This window comes from Hyperoodon ampullatus (assembly GCF_949752795.1).
Source record: "Hyperoodon ampullatus genome assembly, chromosome: 2".
Lineage (NCBI taxonomy): Eukaryota > Metazoa > Chordata > Mammalia > Artiodactyla > Ziphiidae > Hyperoodon > Hyperoodon ampullatus.
Genome location: NC_136915.1, coordinates 107,977,567 through 108,000,230, shown reverse-complemented (window position 1 = coordinate 108,000,230; position 22,664 = coordinate 107,977,567). Strand labels below are relative to the sequence as shown.

General features: G+C 41.2%; 1 protein-coding gene across 5 annotated transcripts in view; it reads right to left on the bottom strand.

Annotated features, from left to right (window-relative positions):
• Nucleotides 1–671: 671 nt before the first annotated feature.
• Nucleotides 672–22,664, bottom strand: part of CHD1L (chromodomain helicase DNA binding protein 1 like) — a gene marked incomplete at its 5' end in the record, with an annotated part of 61,119 nt that continues 39,126 nt past the window's right edge. For all 5 annotated transcript variants that reach the window (XM_079697783.1, XM_079697784.1, XM_079697786.1 and 2 more), the window contains 10 exons: nt 672–1,019; nt 1,951–2,059; nt 3,135–3,249; nt 3,354–3,424; nt 10,304–10,402; nt 11,478–11,683; nt 12,233–12,396; nt 13,216–13,364; nt 17,899–18,064; nt 21,751–21,904. In XM_079697783.1, coding sequence (XP_079553909.1) covers nt 941–1,019; nt 1,951–2,059; nt 3,135–3,249; nt 3,354–3,424; nt 10,304–10,402; nt 11,478–11,683; nt 12,233–12,396; nt 13,216–13,364; nt 17,899–18,064; nt 21,751–21,904 — 1,312 coding nt within the window. In that variant the 3' untranslated portion in view covers nt 672–940. The remainder of the gene's footprint in view (nt 1,020–1,950; nt 2,060–3,134; nt 3,250–3,353; nt 3,425–10,303; nt 10,403–11,477; nt 11,684–12,232; nt 12,397–13,215; nt 13,365–17,898; nt 18,065–21,750; nt 21,905–22,664) is intronic.

Genomic DNA, 22,664 nt, shown 5'->3' with positions numbered 1-22,664 from the left:
GCTAAATTGTTGAAGGGTGAAGGAGCTGAGAGGGAGTCAAATAGAACAGTACAACCCAGGTGCCAACAGCACCACTCTCCTTAGAAGGCCATGGTCCCAGCTCTGAGACTTACAGCCTCAAAGCAGCAGAAATCAGGCTGGCTGAGGACAGTCAGCCAAGACTGAGACTTCATGTACAAAGTGTGAAAAGCCATAGCTTACATGGGTGTCTCCTCCTAAGACTCCTTCTCCTGTGGTTCTCTGCCCCCTGCCCTCCCCAGTCTGACATTCCCTGTCAGCTTTGTGCCATTTCCACAATTCCCTTATTTCTTGAAGCTGAACTGATTCGGTGGGAGGGGGAGTGATCTTCTGGTTTCTCTGAAGTCACATTTGACAGGCCTCTGGGCCAACGTGTGTTCTTCTAGCTCTGAATGCTGAGCAGGATGAAGAGAAGGGCAGGAGGGGCTCCACATGTTTGGATCAGGAATTTCATTTCTCAGCCTTTCCCCTCAGAGACCTATCTTTCCAAAGCACGAATTGGCCGAAGGTGCTTCCTTCCCCTAGAGCCACCCTGTTCTCCTATTACCTTTCCTTTCTCCTTAATCCATTCACCTTCCTCACTATAAAGAAATCAGTCTGATGGAGGGGATGAAAACTAGATTGAGGGGAAAGAAAGCAAAGAAACCAGTAGAGATAGAAAATGTATTTATTATTATGCAAATAGCTGTGCAAACTGGGGCCCTGGCAAGCTGCCAAAGGATTTTCCCAAATATCTTGTGCATCCCTGTATTACACGTACCACATCAGTACCACATCCAGGAGAACAGAATTAGAATTCAGAAAACAGAGTACCTCAGAGGCCCACCAGATCCTGAGTCCTTTTTGAAATATTCTATTACAGTAGCTTTAAGCAAACATCTTAGCTGGTTGCTGAAGGCTGGATCTGATGCTGAGCTGATTGTTAAGGCACCAGCTGTCCTAAGGAGGAAGATGAGGCCTGTGGATGAAGGATGGCAGCCTTGCTTCTAGGAAAGTAGTAGCTGATAAGGATGGTCAAGGAATATATATTTCATCACTTTAAAAAACTTTAAAAGTTTTTAAAATCAACTTTACTAAAACTACTAGTTCTTTAGTAATTATTGAAATAACCACTCCAGAAATAGCATGCCTTAGTTTCTTTTTACCATATCATAAATCTTTCCAATATTGTTAGTACTTATTACTGTAGAATTATTATCTGATATACTAAAACTCTTTTGATACTGCTTGAATTGTGCAAGTGTATAAAACATAAATTCTCTGCTAAGTTTTTACAGTGGTTTAAATAAACCAGCACTGAGTGAATTAATTTCAGTTAAGTATCTAAGTAAAAAGATGAAGTTTCTGTATAATTATAGCACTTGGGGGCCAATTCAGCTTCTTCTAGTAATTCTGGACTCAGTACAGTTCAAACAATGCTAACTTATACAGCAAGCAGGTCATTAGAAGAAAATACTAGTCCAGCAAAACTACATTATATACTCATGGTCAAAATGAATTTCACACTGCTCCTTAAGAATACATTGAATGGGTTCAGAAATAAAACAGTTCACTTGTTTACTTGTTTGTTTATTTTAGTGAACAGAGTGAAGTTCTTAGAATCAGGCCTTGGTCTATGGGCCTGAAGGATTTCCAGAGAATTGATGTGAAAAAAATTCAGTATGTTAGCAAACGGCAATTCTTCAATTAATTCCCCTCTTCATATATCTTTTAATTTAGCTGTTGGCAACCAGAAATGCTTGAGTATATTTACCTCCTTGGATATATACAAGTTAGAAAATGCTTCTTAGTTTTTTCTCATTGAAGAGGGGTAGACTGAAAAACATGGCAGAAGACGACTTGGCCTTGGATTAAATAATGACACCAGAAAAATGCAAGACATTTTCACCTTTTGAGCTGGAAGTGCACACCATCAAGATAACAAAAGGATACATGTAAGTTGGGATGCCTCTTGAGGCCAAGTGTTTCCGAATAAGTCGCTCAGTACCATACCAGTTAAAACCTTTCGTGGCATGTCCAATGCGTGGAAGATGGACACTTGCTGTTAAAAAAAAAAAAAAGATCATGATATCTTCGTTCATCAAATTGATTAATGTGTATAAAATATACATAGGAGATAATAACATATTCTGAGTCACTTTGTGGTTTCCAATGAACAAAATGTATATAATCTTGGTGTGTCCCACTCAAAGCATATGATTATGTCAAAAATATTCTGGGGAGGGGTCATAATAGGGGAAAATTAAATTAAGTCTATTGAACACAAGGACCTACAGGCTCTGGAAATAAGTAGGTACTATGGAAATAAAATACGATCAATGATCAAGATGTAATTAAAATAAAGAAAGATTCTTTAACAAGTCAAGGGGACTTCCCTGGTGGCGCAGTGGTTAAGAATCCACCTGCCAGTGCAGGGGATGTGGGTTTGATACCTGGTTCGGGAAGATCCCACATGGTGCGGAGCAACTAAGCCTGTGTGCCACAACTACTGAGGCTGCGTTCTAGAGCCCTCGAGCCACAACTACTGAGCCCCCGCACCTAGAGCCTGTGCTCTGCAACAACAGAAGCCGCCACAATAAGAAGCCCGTGCACTGCAACAAAGGCGTAGCCCCCGCTTGCTGCAACTAGAGAAAGCCCGTGTGCAGCAATGAAGACCCAATGCAGCCAAAAATAATAAAATAAATTTATTTTTAAAAAAGTCCATCAGTTCAAGAAACTCTGAGACACACTGGGCTTAGAAACAAAACTGAACTCAGATTTTTGGCAGAGAACTGTCTGCTAATGCGGACTGGGACTCTCCAAGAGGCGCTTCACAACTGCATTATGACCAGTTTACTTCATCTCTGGTCCTTTACTTCCTCATCTGTAAAATGATACAAATACCCAAGTGGATGAAGGCAGTCCACAGAGATAATGGATACAAAAGTGATGTAGAAAGGAAAAGCGCTTTGCAAAAAGATGGGAAGGTTGTTACTTCTGTGATCTCTCATACTGGGGCTTACCTTTACCATGTATGTTGAATGGGGTCTTGACATTTCTTACCTCCCTTTAAAAATCACATCATATGCTTGGGAGCAGAAATTCATCTATCCCTGAGCACAAGTGGAAGAGCTTACCTTTCTTTTTCTTTGCTGCTAAAAATATCTTCTTCAGGCCCTCGTCTAGGGCTGCCATCTTAATGCCAGACAGGACATTGGCGCGATCACGGTGCTGGGCCACAATCAAGGCCAACTAGGAGGAACGATCATTAACTGGGTGGGAGCAGGAGTAGTTTCAAGGGGAGGTGATGGGAGTCAAAGTTCAGCTCTGATAAACTGATGTGGTTGTTTACTTACCAAATCTTGCCCTTTGTTTCTTGACTCTTTATCATCAATAGGAAATAAAAGGACACCTCCCAAACTCAAATCTGAGGTAAAACAAAAGGGAGCAACAGAAAGAACACAAAGTTCACTACAGAATGAGATCCCTGAGGAAGGACTATTCTGAATCCTCCTTATGTCTTGCCTTTTCCAAATCCACTCAGGTATGGGTAAGAGTGGCACCCCTGTCTTGTTCCTGATATTAGAGGAAAAGCTTTCAGTTCTTGTGGAATGTAATGTTAGCTGTGGGTTTGTTGTATACGGCCTTTTATATCATACTGATGTATGTTCCTTCTATACCCAATCTGCAGAGGGTATGTTATCACGAAAGGATGTTGTATTTTGTCAAATGATTTCTCTGCATCTATTGAGATGATCACTTTTATCTTTCATTCTATTAATGTGGTGTATAACACTTATTGATTTGTGTATGTTGAACCATCCCTACATCCCAGGGAAAATTCCTGCTTGGTCATGGTATGTAATCCTTTTAATGAGTTCATGAATTAGGTTTGCTAATATTTCATTGAGAATTTTTGCATCAATGTTTACCAGAGATATTGGTCTATAGTTTTGTTTTCTTGTAGTTCCTTATCTGGCTTTGATATTGGTAATACTGGCCTCATAGAACGAGTTTGGAAGTGTTCCCTCCTCTTCAATTTTCTGGAAGAGTTTGAGAAGGACTGATGCTAATTCTCCTTTGAATGTTTGGTAGAATTTGCCAGTGAAGCCATCTGGTCCTGGAGTTTCCTGTGTTGGGAGGTTTTTAATTACTGAGTCAATCTCTTTACTCATCATTGATTTGTTCAGACTTTCTAGTTCTTACTGGCTCAGTCTTGGTAGGTTGTAGATTCTATGAACTTATCCATTTCTTCTAGGTTATCTAATTTGTTGGTGTACAACTATTCATAGTAGTCTCATGATTCTATGTATTTCTGTAGGGTCAATTATAATTTCTTTTCTGGTTTTATTTGAGTCTTCCCTCTTTTTCTTAGTCTTGCTAAAGGTTTATCAATTTTATCTTTTTGAAAAACTAGCTCTTAGTTTCACTGACCTTTTGTTTTTCTGGTCTCTATTTCATTTATTTCTGCTCTGAATTTTACATCCTTTATTCTGCTAACTTTGGGTTTAATTTACTCCTCTTTTCTAATTCCTTGAGAGGTAAAGTTAGGTTGACTATTTGTGATCTTTCTAATTTCTTAATATTTGCATTTATTACTATAAGCTTCCCTCTCAGAACTGTTTTTGCAGCACCTCATAGGTTTTGGTATGTTGTGTTTCCATTTTCATTTTTTTGAAATATTCTTTGATTTCCCTGTTGGTTTCTTCTTTGACCCATTGGTTGTTCAGGAGTGTGTTGTTTAGTTTCCACACAGTTGCAAATTTTCCAGCTTTCGTTTTATTTCTAGTTTCATACCATTGTGAACAGAAAAGATACTTGGTATGATTTCAGTTGTCTTATTTTGCCAAGACTTGTTTTTTGCTCTGTCATATGATGTCTCCTTGAAAATGTTCCACATGCACTTAAGAAGAATGTGTATTCTGCTGCTGTTGGATGGAATGTTCTATAGATGTCTGTTAGGTCCACTTGGTCAAATGTTTGGTTCAAGCCCATCATTTCCTTGTTGATTTTGTCTGGATGATTTACGTATCACTGACAGTGGAGTACTGAAGTCCCCTATTATTATTGTATTGTTGTCTATTTCTCCCTTCCTATCTATTAATATTTGCTTAATGTATTTAGGTACACAGATTTACGTGCATATATATTTACAACTGTTATATCTTCTTAATGAATTGATCCCTGTATCATTATATAATGACCCCTTTGTTTCTTATTACCATTTTTGGCTTAGAGTCTATTTTGTGTGATATAAATATAGCTACTTCCACTTGCTTTTAGTTTCCACTTGCATGGAATATATTTTTCCATCTCTTCACTTTGAGTCTACATGTGTCTTTAAGGCCCAAGTTGGTCTCTTATAGGCAGTATATAGTTGGGTCTTGTTATTTTTATCCATCTAGCCACTCTGTGCCTTTTGATTGATGAATTCAATCCATTTACATTTTATTTATTTATTTTTGGCTGTGCTGGTTCTTCATTGCTGCACGTGGGCTTTCTCTAGTTGTGGCTAGTGGGGGCTACTCTTCACTGTGGTGCATGGGCTTCTCATTGCGGTGGCTTCTCTTGTTGTGAAGCACGGGCTCTAGGCACACGGGCTCAGTAGTTGTGGCATAGGGGCTTAGTTGCTCCGCAGCATGTGGGATCTTCCCGGACCAGGGCTCAAACCTGTGTCCCCTGAATTGGCAGGCAGATTCTTAACCACTGTGCCACCAGGGAAGTCACCAATCCATTTACATTTAGAGTAATTATATGTAAGGACTTACTAATGTCATCTTGTGCTTTCCAGTGGTTTTGTATTTCCATTGTTTCTCTTTCCCTGTTTTCTGCCTACCTTTGTAAATTGGTTATTTTTTGTGGTGGTATACTCTGGTTCCCCTTTCTCTGTCTTTTGTGGATCTGCTCTAGGTTTTTGCTTTGTGGTTACTATAGCGCTTACATGAAACATCTTATAGACAGAACAGTGTTCAATTGCCTATAAAAGCTCCACCCTTTTACTCCTCCCTTTTATATTATACATGTAACAATTTACCTCTTTTTATGTTTTTATATTATTCATTAGCAATTTATAGTAGCTATAGTTAGTTATTTTTACTACTCTTTTCCTTTAACCTTTAAATTATAGTTGAGTGGTTAACACACCATCCTAACACTTAGTTTTCTAAATCTGACTCTATATATTTTACCTTTACCAGTGTGTTGTATACTTTCATATGTGTTCATGTCACTGATTAGTGTATTTTCATTTTGGCTTGAAGAACTCCTTTCAGCATTTCTTGCAAGGCAGGTCTAGTGGTGGTGAATTCCCTCAGCTTTTGTTTGCCTAGGAAAGCCTTTATTTCTCCTTCATACCCAATAGATAACTTTGCTGGTAAAGTATTCTTCGCTGGAAATTTTGATCTTTCAACACTTTGAATATGTCATTCCACTCTCACGACCTGTAGAGTTTCTGCTAGGAAATCTGCTGATAGCCTAATAGGGGTTCCTTTGTAGGTTACATTCTTGTTTTCCCTGGCTGCTTTTAAGATTCTTTATCATTGATTTTTGACAGTTTCATTATAATGTGTCTTGGAGAAGGTCTTTTTGCATTGAGATTATAAGGTGATCTATCAGCTCCATGGACACGTATGTCCAAGACATTCCCCAGGTTTGGAAAGTTCTCAGCTATTATTTCTTAAAATAAACTCTTTGTCCTCTTCTCCTTCTAGAAGCCCAATTATTCTGATATTTGTGTTTTCTTGTTTCAATCTCATAACTTACATAAGCTTGCTTCGCTCTTTTAAAATTTCTGTTCTTTCATCTGTTCTGTGTTATTTCAAAATTCCTATCTCCCGAATCACTTATCCTTTCTTCCATATGGTCTCCCCTGCTATAGCTGCTCTCTATTGCATTCTTCATCTCATCCACTGACTTCTTCAGCTCTACGATTTGTTTGGTTTTTTAAAATTTCAATCTCTTTGAAAAGAAGTCATTATGTTAACATATTTTATTCCTGATTTTACTGAGTTGCCTGAGTCTTCTTGTAAAATTCATTGAGTTTCTTTATAACTGCTATTCTGAATTCTTTGTCAGTTAGATCATAATATTCTGTGCCTTTGAGCATGGTTGCTAGAGAACTGTCATTTTCTTTTTGTGATGCCATATTTCCTTGATTTTTCATATTCCTGGTACATGCTGGTGCTTTTGAATCTGAAGTAGCGGATACGTCCTAAACTCTGTGCTCATTACCTTCAGCAGATGGGGTATTATGTTCTATGGTTTTGGTATTATCTCAGTTTTTCCTATGTGTTTGTGCTCCACTCTTCTTGCTCTGTCTTGTGGCCAAATTTTTAAGCTTTTGTGTCTTCTCTGATTCTTATAATTCACCAGGTTGGCTGCACACCTTTTTTCCCCAGAAAGTGGCACTATAAATTAAGTTTGTGGTTTCTTCCCTGCCCATCGACAGGACCTGTTTTGAGTGGGCTCCTGGTCTAGCAGAGCTCACTCTCATGGACACACTGCGGAGCAAGCACAGGGAGCCAGCAGCAGAACTGGGGGGAGGTGTGGGTTTAACACTTGGTGCATAGGGAGTGCCCACACACCTAGTAGGGAGATCCCCAGGGTGGTACCCCCAGGGGTCCTTGAGTGAACTTCCTACTGAGCACATGTCTTTGACACCATTTGAAACTCTTATCTGCCTCTTTCCCAATATCCTTCCTTCCCACAGTCGTGGAGCTCCCACCTTAGTACTCCAGATGCTGGCAAAGAGAAACAGGTTTTTCCAGCTGTGTTCCACCTGGCGAGGGTAGCTAGGTGCCTCTGCCAGAAAAATCAGCCCCTTGAAGTGTTTCCTTGGGGGGAGGATTGATGCTGGGAAAGTCTCTTACCACCTCTGCTGCAAGCAAACTCATATTTTTCTTTTTCTCCAATAGTGTGCCAGAGTCTCCCTTCAGGAAGGCTGGACTTCTGCAAGTTCTGTGTGTGAGTACCTGCCCAGGGCAGCACTCACCTGATTTTTGCCCTACAGCAGTGAGAGGGGTCTAGGCAGTTTTGCTGGGTACATTGGTTCCTTGCCTATACGGAGGTGTGTCTGTCTCTTACCAGTTGCAGTGGTGGGTGAGTCTCCTCTTGGGTCTCCCAAAAGACCCACCAAAGCACCTCTGTTCATGTTTAGATGTCTAAACCATCAGTTAAAAAGGGAGATTAAAGAAGGAATGTCTTATGCAACCATGTCACCCCCTTCACACCTGAATTTTTATGATCTCCTAATTCAGTGCCTCTCAAACGCTGCCTACAAAGTACTCCTGTAGGCATTGGAGAGTGAATGCAAAACCCAGAGGCATCCAGGCTGGGAGGGGGTGGGGCACTATGAACATAAAATTCCTTTAGAAGAGTCTTACGTTTGTCTTAAACTATTCAAATATTGTATTCTACAATACTTACATATTTGTATTTGTATATTTTCCTACCTCATCCAAATCAAATCAAATTCTCTAGAGAAATGTGCTAATTTAATTCTATGGCTTTGCATACTCCAATATTTTTTTTTTTGGCCTACTCCAGTTTGAACCTTTTGTCCTCTCAATCCATCCTGCATACCCCAATTGTTCAAGTCATTCTAAAATATTTGCTCTGTTATGCCATTCTTCTACTCAAATCTCCCATATCTAGCCACTAGCCATTGGATAAGGTCCTGCCTAGAATGGCATCTCCCTGGACAAGTCATGTACGGTCTTCTATAATGTGGCCCAAATCTCTTTTCTTTAAAATCTAACTCTCCTCTATTCCTCAGCTTAAACCCTCTATTCCAGCCTGTCTGACCTACACAACATTCCCCAAAAACATCTGCAATGTAGCTGCAGGGATCATTCAATACCCCATACTGGGAACAGTGGAGTTACAGGGATACCAAAAAGAATGAGACATGGTTATGGACTCTCCTGCCCTTTCTCTCCACCTATTTAAATTCAACCCAACCCACTCTTCCAGGCCTAAGAGAACTTTCACCACTTTCCATGAAGCCCTCCCTGATAATTCAAGCCCACTTTTCATCTACCCTGCTCTACCTTATTTCAATCCTTCTTCAGAAAACAGTGCACACCCTCATCTGTTTCCTTACTGATCACTTACGCCTTAACTCTGTGCAACCAGGTTTTACTTTTCACACATTCTTCCAAGTGCTCCAAGGTCATGTGACTGCCCTTGGGGCAAATCCAATGGCCTTTTCCCAATGTTCATCCTCACTACAGTGTCTGACACTACAGACCACTTCTTGACATCTCTCCTCCCTTGTACCTCAAAACACTCCATTCTCAAGGTTCTCTTATTTTTCTGACAATTCCTTCTTTCTCCCCTTCTTGCCTCTGCTCCTAAATGGAGGTGTTTTCCATGCTCTATTCTCTGCCCTCCCATTCCTCGTCCAAAGGGGAACTTCTCAGCCTGCATCTCTAACTCCGACCTCCTCCTGAATTCTCTCCTTTTCCAGCTGCCTAATCAATATCTAGATCTGGGTTAATTATTTCACACATATTAAGCCCTGTAATATGTAATCTGTTTTAGTAGAAAGAGTATTCACTCTAAGTCCTTACATCCCCTTCTACCCTGGAGAAGTGAGCAGAAGAATTAGGAAAAAAACAATCTCTAAGAAATGTGAAGAGCCCTCCTCCATTGGACAAGATCCTTTATTTCCTACGGAACTTGAGAGGCTAATCACAACAATCACTTTACTCCTCTTGCCACTTTGTGATCTCCACACATAACAGGAGGTGCCCTGGCCCCTCCCTATGCCAAGGGGGAATAGTGTTCAGCTTCCAAGTTCCCCTGCCCCGCACAGCTCTACTTCTGCCTCCAGGGAGTGTTACTTCATAATACAACCTCCTTCCCTTCAGCACCCAGGTCTTGTTAGCACTTCAATGGTATGTCTCAGTTCTCTCCCACAGGAGTCTGACATTTTCAGGAGATAGTCCCTCAAGAAGATGGAGTGAATTGAGTAAACAATGAAATGATCTTCAAGCCAACACTTTAACATGCATGCAGGAATTGACATTTATCAAAGTACTTGCACATTCATTCATTACCTTCATTATAGTCCCATGCGGTGGGTGGAGTAAGTATTATTCACAAATTACAAATGAGAAAACAGACACAGGGAGGGGAAGGGGTTGCCTCAAAGTCACATATCAACCAGCTGACTGATGACAGAATGCGGCTCCAACCAGCTCGTCCTGCTCCTCATCTAGTGCTTTTTAATGCACCTAATACTTGTCCTAAGCGTCCTCTCCCCTCTTCTCCCATCCCTAACCCTTCTCTCTGCTTTGCTTCTTACCTTTCATTTTCCCAGCCAGCTCATATATTTTTCTTGGCTCAGCAGATCTTTTTTCCAGAGCTGTGAATAAACCACCTCTGCCCCAGCGGCCAGAGTCATCTGATAGAAGAAAGAGAAAACTTTCTTCTATAGGAGGCAAAATCCAGTCCACAATTTAAAAAAACAAAGGTACACCGAAGAGACTTGTAGAAGAATGATTTTTCAAAGAGCAGAAGAAACTAATCTCCTGCACCTATTATACACTGGACTTCTCAAATATGTTTAGGTTTTCTGGAATATACTTGGCCATCATAACAGAAAAGCATCAAAAAAATTAGTGTTTTGAAAGAGCAGAATCTCTGCGGTACTTCTGTAATTCCTGGGAGATGGCTGAGGAAAGATGAAGAGCAGACATAATACAACAGCACACAACTCCCATTTTACAGGTAAGAAAATGGAAAGGTTAAATGACTTATTCAAGCTGGTACTAACACAGCTAGTTAGTACCTGGTATTTACAGTCATTCATTCATTCAATTATACTATAAATATTTGTTAGTATTACATGTCAAGAACTGTTTTAGGCACTAGGGTTACAGCAGTGGACAAAAAAAAAAATCCCTACTCCCGTGGAGCTATTTTCTAGTTCAATGAAACAAATAAGCAAATACATAGGCAATACGTCAGGTGGTGATGTATCATCAAGTAAAATAAGGTAAGAAAGTGGATAAAGAAGAATAGAGGGGTGAGGATGGGGTCTGGGCAATCAAGAGAGACCTCTCTGAGATGCAGACATTTGAACAATGCTTGATGTGGCAAAGTGGGGAAAGAGGGCTCCAGACAAAGGAAGTAAAAAGTACAAAGGTCATGAGGGAAGAACATGCTTGGAGTTTTGAAAGGATTCATTTGTCTTATAGATGCTACCTCCTTGTACTCTCTTAAAAACCTTGTGCAGAGAACAGGGCAGATCTTATACCATTATACAGATAAGGAAGTTGAGGCCCAGAGAGGCTGGGCTGCTCAACCAGATAAACAAGAGGGACAAGAGTCAAATCCCAGTCTCCTGGTTCTAAAATTCACTCTTTTTGACCACACAAGACTACACTGGGCCCATTAATCACCCCTAAATCAGGATTCTGCCTCATCTTCCCCAGACCTTGGTACCACAAAGACTCAGGCCCCACCACTTTTCCTACCTACGCAGTGCACGATGACAGCATCCTCCGCCCCAGACTGTGGGTGGGTGACATCACCGCTTACATACTTGATGGAGGTCGAGTCTGGGTCCTCATAATCCAGTTGGGCAGAGCGTTCATCTTCCCAGTCCTCCAGGTCCTCTGGTTCGCTCTCCTCGGAAGGCAGGCAGAAGGACTGGTAATCGTTGGACTCCCACCAGGCCATCCTTCAAGAGGCCAGAGAGGAAAGGAAATTAACTGGGCTTACCACAATTTCCCTTGGAGCACATCTTGTACTGCTATTCACAAACAGTAAGTGCCAAGTGGAGATGCAATTAGAAACTCACCCTGTTTTCTGCCTATTTGTAAATAAACAAGAAGCCTTACTGATTAGCCTAACTGCCTCCTGACTACACTTCAAAAATGAGCAGCCACCGGATGTCACTGTTTTTAAGAACATGTGACTAAAAGGGAATGTTCAAGTAAACTACTCTCGTTAGGCAGCTGAAATAAAATCCTAAAATTTTCTAGCTTCAACTGAATGTATCTTCTCTGCCTTAGGCACTCAGGACTGTTCTCTTAAGTAGACTAACTATTAAGGTTAAAGTTTAATCTTTAAAAATGTATTCTATTACCAGTAGGAACTACCAGATTTACAGACATTTTCTGCAATTGTAAAGTGATGTTCAACTGTGGACTCACTATGCAATAGTGATTCCTTTACCAACTGGGACCCTCAGCTTTATTAATAATACAATCGAATAACACATACATACTTTTTCTTATGTTCTGCTTCTTCCTTCTTCCTCTTCTTCTCCTCTAATAGTTTCTTTCTCTTGGCTGCTGCTTCTTGTCCTTTCTTCCTCCTGTCCTCCAGCTCTTCTGGGCTCAGAATCCGCTTCCTTTTGGTAGACCCCTCCACAAGGCCTGGGATGAGAACCTGTAGGAAGAACAAGCTCCATAACCAGGAAAGTTGGGGGCTACCTGTTCCTTCACGAGTTTCATTCATCCCTAAAACATACTCTGAACAGAAGCAACGTGCTTAATATTTCACAAGACATTGCCACCACGTCACCTTGGGTGGTGGGAAGTGGTAGCAAGACACTTCAATTAATACATCTTGTAGGCATGGTAACCAGGATACCATGCTCTAAACTCAACCAAAGCACTGCCATGGTTAGTACAGCAATACATCATTTTGATTAATTTCGTTAGGAATAAGGTACTTCAGAAAATAACTTTTTTTAAAAATTGAAGGCATACCCTGCAGGATGCTATTTTAGGTTTAACCATTTTTAATGGAAATCTTCCTCAATGTATTATATCATTCTGTCTTAAACAGAATATTTCAACATCATGATTATCTTAATGACAACTAGCATTTAATGAGCACAGATTAAGTGCCAAATACTGTGGACATTACATACAACACTTATGGTTGTCATCCTCTCTTAATGACATAGGGTCATGATTGTCAGCAGCAGGGTGTGGTATTTTGGTGTAATGCCATGATCCCTTCAGGGGTGGCTTAGATAGACAAGGCTGCTATCACCTGCATTAAATGGTAAAATATACCCTCGTTATTATTTTTATGCCAACTTCTTACATAGTTTTTATACTAGGGTACAGTCAATGATACTTATATTTCAACAAACACTTACACACTTATTTCTTAACCAATCACTCCCAGCATCATTTTTTGTTCTCTTAGGATGAACATTTGAAAGAATTTATCCTTACATAAATTAATAGTTCTTACACTGCCTTTATTTCGGAGTAACCGGCCCTCTTGACTAGTCTTCTCCAAAAGGGTTTTCTGAAGATTCACCAGTTGCTCAAATGATTTTCTGTCTTCTTTACTAGGCTCCTTAGAATAATCTTTACCTTCAAATAAGTACATGTGGTTTTCTAAAAACATAAAACACAAAGAGAGAAATGTTAGATACTAAAGAAAAATAGATTGATTCTAGTCAAAGCAATAACCAGGGCGAACAAAAGAGCAGCCTGTATTCTAAATGGGCTAAGACTAGCTTGTGATGAAGGTACTGGATTTCTGATCTCACTAATGCTGATGGGTTTGGGATCCACATGGGGATCTCGTGTATTTACTTTTCAAAGGAGAGAGCTAAAGCCCTTTTGGTCTATCTCTAGATGGTCTGTGAGTCTCTGCTGGATGCCTCCACCCTGCTGAGTTCTGGAACACTCATCACTCGTTCATTCCACACAACTTCCCAGCATAAATCTCACTGACATTAAGATTATCTAATAAAGGTAACCAAGAGCATATTTTTAAAATTCCAAACACACGTTTAACACTCAAACTTTTCCCCCCTTTGCTGTAATATTAAAAGGAACAAGTAGAAAATCTAGGAGGGAATAAAGAAGCACAAAAACAATCCCTTAGATTTACAATATTCTTTGTAGATCTCATGAAGCATCTTCATGAGCCTCACCCCAGTTCTGATATAACTAACTCCACTTAAGAAAGGGAAAACTGAGGCTCAGACAGTGATCAAGAGACTCCCCAGTTCTCATTGCTAATAAGTGAAGAAGGCAGGATTTTCTGACTCTAAGGCCAGTGTGCTCTTTTCAGTACACTACTGTTCTCTATAGAAGGATGGAAAGGTAACAGGCCGACAAATAACAATTACAGTAACAACAATAATGGTGACAGTGTAAACTTGAATAGCATTTTATGCTATGTGTTTTGCAAGCATTTTATGCTATGTGTTTTGCAACTGTGTAAAAGAGTAAAGCAGATACTAATAGCACCGTTTTACAGATGAGGACACAAAGGCTCAAAGAGGTTGGCTGATGTGCCAAGATCATGAATCACATGATAAAGATAAGTCACAACAAGCCAAGACTAGCAACCAGAGAGAGGTGAGACAATGATTCTAAAGTGAAACATATTTAATAGCACACGTTACCAAAAATGTATTTTCACAGCATTATAAAATCAGCTGTAAGTACGCTTTCCCCAGAGAGTACGAAAGCAAAACATTTTCATTCTCAAGAGATCAACTGCTTCACACTTGTACCCAAATCCAACCAGCTGTAATTCTAATTGGCATTTGCTAATTAAATCAGCAGGGGGCTTTCAATGAGGTGCTCTATCAACAAGTGGAAAAAAAAAAAAAGAGCCAAGAAGTGTAAAATATCAACATATGTATCTTCATGCAATTCTCAACTTATGAACGTGATTTAAAAAAAAAAAGCCTGGCATTCAAGATAAAGCCACCCTGTTTTCTATTTAATTTTGATAGGGGATGCTGTAATTACTAGTCTTTCATATTTATTTGTATTCTTTTAACCATGCTATCTGTCTTCAGTCTGAAGCCCAGAGAAGTTTGGAGACCACAGGCTTAGACACTTACCTATAGCCTGCCAATGGAACCATCTACCACAGAGTGAACTCTACACTCACTGATCAAAGACAAAATTCTAAATTTTAATACAACTGGGAAATCTTTTCTGGCAGCTGGACTGCCTGAAAAAAAAATATTTCTCAGTCCAACTGCTAAAAAAATTGTAATTATCTTTCTGGAAAACAATGAAATTTTATTTTGTTCTACTAAACGTTAGGAAAATAAGCTGAAATTAATCTAGATGAGTGCAGAAATGGGTGCAAGCAAGCTTCAGTACTTAATGTAATCAAAGTGCAACTTAAAAATAGGACCACATACATCTATTTCTTCTCCCACCTAAAATAAGTACATGGCAGTAAAGGGATTTTAAAAAGATATATGAGATGACAGTGGATGAAAAGGTCAGTAAATCTGTAGAAAATAGAAGTGGCTGGAGGGATGATAACAGAGTGAAAAGAACAGTGGAAGCAAAACACAGGTGCTTAGTCAAGGGGTGATTATAAGAACACAGACCCTTTCAATCCCCCAAAAGCTTAGAACTTACCATGGACGAGGAACTGCGGGGTGGAGAAACTGAGAGAAAATCTGCACACCAAATACAGGAGTGCCCTGAACCCCTTCACTCACGCTGTCTCCTCAATCTGAGCAAACAGGTTATTCCGACCCTTACCCACCTCTTCCAAGAAAGATATTAAAGGATTCGTCTCTGGAGAAACGGAGTTGCCCAGAGAAAAGACTTCCAATACAGACATCTGGGAAGGTCCCCTTCAGTGTGAAAGACAGCTCACCAACCAGTGATGCTGGAATAAGCCCCGGGAGCCCAGATGCTGTGGACCAGCTCGAGAAAGAGGATCTCACCGCCCAGGGCCAGAAGGGAAGGGGTAAGGAACTGAAATAGCACCGACAAATGGGGTCAGAAGGCCCAAGACAACTGATGGTTGCAAGGCAAATTTTATTGTGCTACAGTTGCAGATTATATAGACTAGAAAAGGGAAGGTTGCCAGACGGTGGTCTACATTATCTAATGACTGTCTCAGCTCAAGGTTAACTTCCCTGGGAGAAAACCCATAAACCCAGAATCATCAAAACTAACCTGCACGTGCAGGGGGGAGACAGCTTTGCTTATCTCATTTTACATTATTTCTGATCTCTGGGCCCTGGTGATTTACCTCCCATGGAATGGAACAAGGAGGGAAACAAGTAGGGACAGTCCCTTCGAGCAGTGGCAGCATGCCTGGCACGTCCGCAGCCTCCTCTCAAGGCTGACTGCTTCCCACACCCAGATACCTGCTCAGGCCGGAGCTGCCCATCAGCTTTGGCATTTCACCAGCACACGTGAACAGACAGCCAGAGCACACCCGGTATTTCAGGAAAACTACCAACAAGGAGAAGACAAATTTTTTAAAAAGAAGGAGAAGCAACTGGAGAAAAGAGAGACAACACAGGGAGTAGAGGAATACTTTGTTAAAAGATACAATAAATATTCTCCCTGGAATACTTTTAAAAGCTATAATAAATGTCCTCAGAGAGGATGTTATATCCCTGGAATGAGAACAAGATACATTTAAAACAACAACAAGCAGAGAATAAGAAAGAGTTCTTGAAGAATAAAAATGGGATGCTAATATTAAAAAATTTAAAAGCTAAACTACGAGCAAAGTCAAAGAGCACTATCTTGTAGAATCACGCCAGCTGCTGACATTCCAATCTCCCCAAACATCCTATAAAAACCATACAGAACAAGGATAACAAAACCACCCTGAACCCACGCCTACTACAAAACTAGGAGGCAGAGAGTACTACAAACTTCAATTTGAAGGTAGGTAGAGAAATGAACATCTCAAACCAGCTAAGTCGGCTCCCAAGCCCACACTAGAGTAGAGAGTCAGGCAGAGACTGCATAGAAAAGAGGCGGTTCTAGCAACGTCAGACACAGATCAAATTTATCCCACACGAGAAGGACACACCCCAAATGGGAAAATAATGAAGAAAGGTCTGAGACCTGGCAGATCAGAGCAGCGGCTACTAAGAAATTGAAAGGAAGGAACTAGAAAGTAGTTGCAGCTTACAATTTGGGAAGGCACTGCTTCTGGGGGCAAGAGACAACTTAGAAGGGGAAGACATGTTTTGACAGTTTGGTGGCAAAGGGAAAGAAGGAAGCAAGTGATGGAAATTCAGGGTCCTACAGAAACAAAAGAGAATCACAAAACCGCAAGTCATGCCAGCCCACTCTCCACCCAATAAAAGGAAGCAGTGTCGGGTAAAGAAACTGCCCTTCTCTGTATGAATGGAATAAGGTACTCTTGAATTAAGAAGCCTAGCAAGACTATCAGACCTCTCACCCCAGTCCACACTGAATCTCTGTTGTCACTGGTATGGGAAAATAAAGTCATTTCAAAATAACCCTAAGACAACAGGAAACATCCTTACAAAGCTACTATGTGAAAAAAAAAAATTCAAATCAGAAATTAAAATACTATAGAAATAGTAATGGACAAAAGACAAATGTTGACCCAAATCAGAAAAAAAAAGACAAGATCATCTCATGATCATATATATTGCTTCACTAAAAAAATTAAAATTAACGGTACCTCACTTCACAGAGCAGTGAAATGAAAACATAGGTATAAGGCACATAAGTTCACACTTAATGCTCCACTGGTGTTAACTATAATTTAAAAAATAACTCATTCTACTATTCAGAAAAGGGATCACTGTGTGTAGCACCATACTAAGGACAGAAGGATTTACTGATAAACAAAGGAGAAGACGCTTGCAATCAAGGGAGGAAAAAACACAAATTAAAATCCTTGAGATTGATACTACCATAAGCATTAGTATCATCAACTTGGTTCAAAGTTCAGATACAAGGGAACAGCCAATTTCCAATCAGCCTAGGAAGAGTTCTTGAACCATGTTAAGTCTTAAACAGTGTGCCCAGGATGAGAATAGGGCTGGACAGGAAAAGGATGTCCCAGGAGCAGTATCCAGGACCTTCCCTGGGGACCGATCTCACTCATGTTCTAGCCTGGGGTGGCCGCGCCATTGGCTCTGCTCTCATCGCCCCCACTTACTTCCTTCCTCTTGTTCTCTGCTTCTTTCTTCTGCCTTCGGCAGGGCACCAGAGATCCACTGGCCATCTTTTGTTTCTCCCAGGATAGACTCCAGGTCTATTTCATCCATGGTGCTCCCCTCAGAGGACAGCAGTTTATCCAAACCGAATTTGAGTATCTCACTCAACTTGAATGAAGAAAACAAAAAGTCCAGTTGGCCCTCATGAAAACAAACATTGGATATCAGTGATTTGCAAAGTGGCTTAACGACACCAGGCACACTTCTTCTCTGATGGTCAGCCTTCCTTCTCTCCCCATGACAGATGACACCAATGGGGCTGTTCTGTAGTTGGATGATGGGTAAGCAGAGAGTGATAAATGACAGAGATGCTGACTTTGACAATTCTCAATAAACAAAAAATCTGAGCCTCCAATTTTTTTTTTTTGAATAACAGCCATATCCTGCATTATCTTAGCACTTCTCATGGAGTCTTTTTCACAGGCAATCCCAGCAGCCACATGAGAAGTCACAGACCCTGTTAGCTACTCTCCCATCCCTTCCACTGCCAAACTTCTTGTAACGAGAAGGCTACACGGGGTACTTCTTAAGTGACTTCTTTCCTTTGGCAATTTTGTTCCTGCCACAGCGCTCTATGGAAACTGCCTTCACAAAGACCAGTAACAACTCCCAACCACTAGACCTGAAAGCCCTTTCTCAATTCTAATGTTGCTGGACATTCCTCTAGCATTGCACTACCCTGCTTCTCTTTCCTTCTCTCTGATGTGCCCTCAGCCTATCCCTAGGGCTGTAGGAATGACCTAAAAAGTTCAGATCATCTTTCCTGGCTTTAGCTTCCTACTTCCAGCTCTGTACTTCCCTAAGTGATAACTCTGAGACTCTAAACCAAGCCGCATTCACATCTTGGCTCATTTGCATCTTGTCTCTTTAGACTGGGTCAGTTATCTCCAGATGGTGTATTCTGTGAGTAACTTGGAAATCTTAATGTATTCTGTATCAGCTTGAAAACAATTTAGACAGCTCACCTAAGCATCAAACCTGGATATACTGATCTTTAACCTGGATATATATAACAAGACGACTGGCACCAAAAATAGAAGAAAGCCAAATATTTATGAAAAAGACTGGTCCGTCCTGGGACACTCCCTTCAGTCTACCTTGTATTTATGCTTTCACTTGTGATGTGTCTCAGTCACCAAGGGACTACACGTGTTTTTAAAGAAGCAATAATATTACAGTAATTAACGGCAAGGGCATGTGCTTGGAAGTTAGAGAGTACTTGGATTGGCGTCCTAATAAGTGGATGTCCTAGGGCAAATTATTTAAAATAGGAATAAAGAGAGTGCCTACCTCATTCCCTTGTTATTCATATTCACGAAACAATCGGAAAGAAGCACTTCATATGATACTTAGCACACAGTAAGCGTTCAATACATGTTCACTACATCTGCATCCGCCTCTCTCTGTTTCTATTATGTTCCTCCTGCAGGATAACAAACCTTCCTTCCTTCCTTGAGGACTTCAGGATCCTATACTTCTTTTTTTTTTTTTTTTTTTTTTTTTTTGGCGGTACGCGGGCCTCTCACTGTTGTGGCCTCTCCCGTTGCGGAGCACAGGCTCTGGACGCGCAGGCTCAGCGGCCGTGGCTCACAGGCCCAGCCGCTCCGCGGCATGTGGGATCCTCCCGGACCGGGGCATGAAGCCGTGTCCCCTGCATCGGCAGGCGGACTCTCAACCACTGCGCCACCAGGGAAGCCCTATACTTCTTAAATTTACTAAACAACAGTTACATCTTTTACTATTGGATTCTTTTCATCTTACAAACAAACCCTGCTGTCTTCTGAGACAAGGGCATTGGGTTGTTACCTTTGCTTTTGGCAACCAAAGAGATAACTTGCAGAGTCTTGGTAGGGAAGAGAGAAATCAGACATTAGAGCCAGAACGTAACCTTCTGATAACCACGAGCTGGGCGAGATTCCAACAGAGCCCCTCTCAAACAGCCAGGGGTCTATGTTCCCACTAGTATTTGGCCCACGGCACAGAGGCATGTCTACTCAATCACATGGACATGCCCAGCAGCCTGCTTCACAGGGACACCCCGACTGAATCCCCTGAGCCCCTCCCGCACTGGGAGAGAGTTCCAACTTCTCACTGACAACCCCTCCTTCTCCCACACCCAGAATGTGGGCACTCCAAGGCTCCGCCATCTATTCCCACCACCAGACCCAACGCTGAACTTGTCGCTCTCAAGGTTCTATGGGAGAACTCGTGCATGGAGAACTATATTTAAGAGTCTCTGCTGTCTGTCCCTACCTCTCTCTCAAGCCTTCATCTTACATTTGTAATTGCCTTTTGGATAATGTGAAAAAAATACGTACAGCCGGCCCTGCCACCAGCATGGATAAGCATGCACACATCAGTTGGGAACCAAAGGAAAAACAGAGAAAGAAAAAAAAACACACTTTGCACCTTGAGATAAACAAAAATCAAACAAGTAAATGCATAAAACCGAGGGATACTTTCTAATTCTAGACCTAAAATAAAAGAATCCTTGAGCCCTTCCTGTCAGCTACCGACTCACTAACAAAACCAATGTGAGCCCTGTCTTTTGCAAAGCTGATGTGTAAAGATACGCACTGGTCTTTGTGGGTATGATAGCCATGTGAGAAAATGTTTTTTTAACCAGACTAACTGTAAACTGGGTAATTCTGCTTATAACAGTGTTTAACTTTTTTCCTTTAAATACTTGTTGTATTGATATTTTCTGTTTGATAAACTAGTCCCTTTAAAGCCTACTCTCTTACAAACTTTTGCAAATGAAATTTTTGTCTCTGAGTTTTCCTCTAATAATATTTTTGTTTATATTTTTTTACTGCAAACTCTGTTGACTAAAGCATAAACTATCTTCCCTTCCTAAAACTCTGCCTACCTTCTATCTTCCTAATTTCTATCCTCCTCATCATCCAGGCTTAAGACCTTACAGACATCTTTGAATTTTCCATCTCCCTAGCTTCCCACCTCTAAGCAGCAGACTCCTGTCATTTCTTCTTTTGTAATGTTGCTCACTCCAGACCCTCCCACTGCTACTGCGCCGTCAGAGGTCTATTACTCACTTCACGCCTGGATCTTTCCAGTATGCTAGGAGTTGGTCTCTCCGCTTCCAGCCACTCATCCCTGGGTCAAAATGGGAGAACCCGGGATATATCGTAATATGGGCTCCAATTTTAACCCAAGGGCTGCTACAGAATATCTCTAAGCCCTCTTCCAGAAGACAACTTTCTCTAAAGTCTTCCAAGACAGCATTTGCTTCCTATCCTGCATCCCCTTCTTCAAGAAATTAACTCTAGTTCTTTCATCTATTTTTCCTATGGCATAATTTTGAATTCCTGATCTTGTCCACCTTTCTCTGAGTATGAAGAAGGTGATGTAGAGCGCTGATCCAAGGGTCTGGGGTTAAGATGGAGGTATGAGATTAATCATTATTTATTATGCTGAGTTGTTTATCTAATTCTCTTAAGGCCCCCTGAGGTAACTTGTGGTATCCTCACTTTTAGAAAAACAAAGGTTAAGAGATCTGCTCAAAGCCACTCAGCCAATAAGTGGCAAGGCTTGGATTTGAATCCAAGCAGAGGGATCCAAAGCCCATCCTCATTCTGTATTTTTCTGCCTTTATGTATCAGATTCAGTTTAGCTCCCACAGCAGCTTGCACGCAGTAGATATAATGAACGGTAGGAATTTGGCCAGAGAACAAATGTGTGGTTGGGGAGAGTGGGTGGTTAATTCATTTACTTTCTCATCCACAGGAGCACTGACTAAAACCAGGACACATTCTAAAGTGAAGAATACGTTTTACCTGGAGGTCAGCATGCGCAGCAGGTTTCTGGGCTCCCAGAGTAAAATGGCCCCCTTCTATGATCGTGTTGGTGAGCTGCAGCTTGGAGGCTGCTTTCCTACAGACTATTTCTTCCACAGTGTCTCGGCCAATCAGCCGAATGACTTTAACGGACCTGTACAGAAGTCAAAGGAAAGCAATGCACTAACATAGAAGGGTCTGCAAAGAAGGGCACAAGCATGCAAGGTCAATACACCTAAAAGAAAACAAACCCAAAATGCCATGTTCAGGGTACAACTAAAGGGAAGTGGTTGTATGTGAACCTGAGCATTTGTTAGACAGATCCGGCTTCTAATTCTCACTGAACCCTTCCAAAAAAGTCAAGGGAGGGATGATGAGATGGCCATAACTGGGGTTCCTTATCTGTGGTGGAGGAAAACTTTCGGGAGATCTAAATCATCCTCAGGCCAAAGGGTAAGACTTATCTTTTTAGCTTAGCTCCATAAAGCCATAACTTCATTTTTTAACTGAATTAGACCTTAATTCAGGAAGGATGAGATAAATAACTTCTAAAGCTTTCTTCTAGTCCTTTCACAATCTGACTCTGCTCTTTGTTTTTGGTTTTTTTTTTTGTAGTACGTGGGCCTCTCACTGTTGTGGCCTCTTCCGTTGCGGAGCACAGGCTCCGGACGCGCAGGCTCAGCGGCCATGGCTCACGGGCCCAGCCGCTCCGTGGCATGTGGGATCCTCCCGGACCGGGACAGGAACCCGTGTCCCCTGCATCGGCAGGCAGACTCTCAACCACTGCGCCACCAGGGAAGCCCGACTTTGCTCTTTTTAACAAAGCAAGTATGGAATAATAACATGCCCATCCCAGTACTACTCATGAGTGAGCGACAGAGCTGGGCTCAAACCTAGCGGTCTCTCGCCCTCCA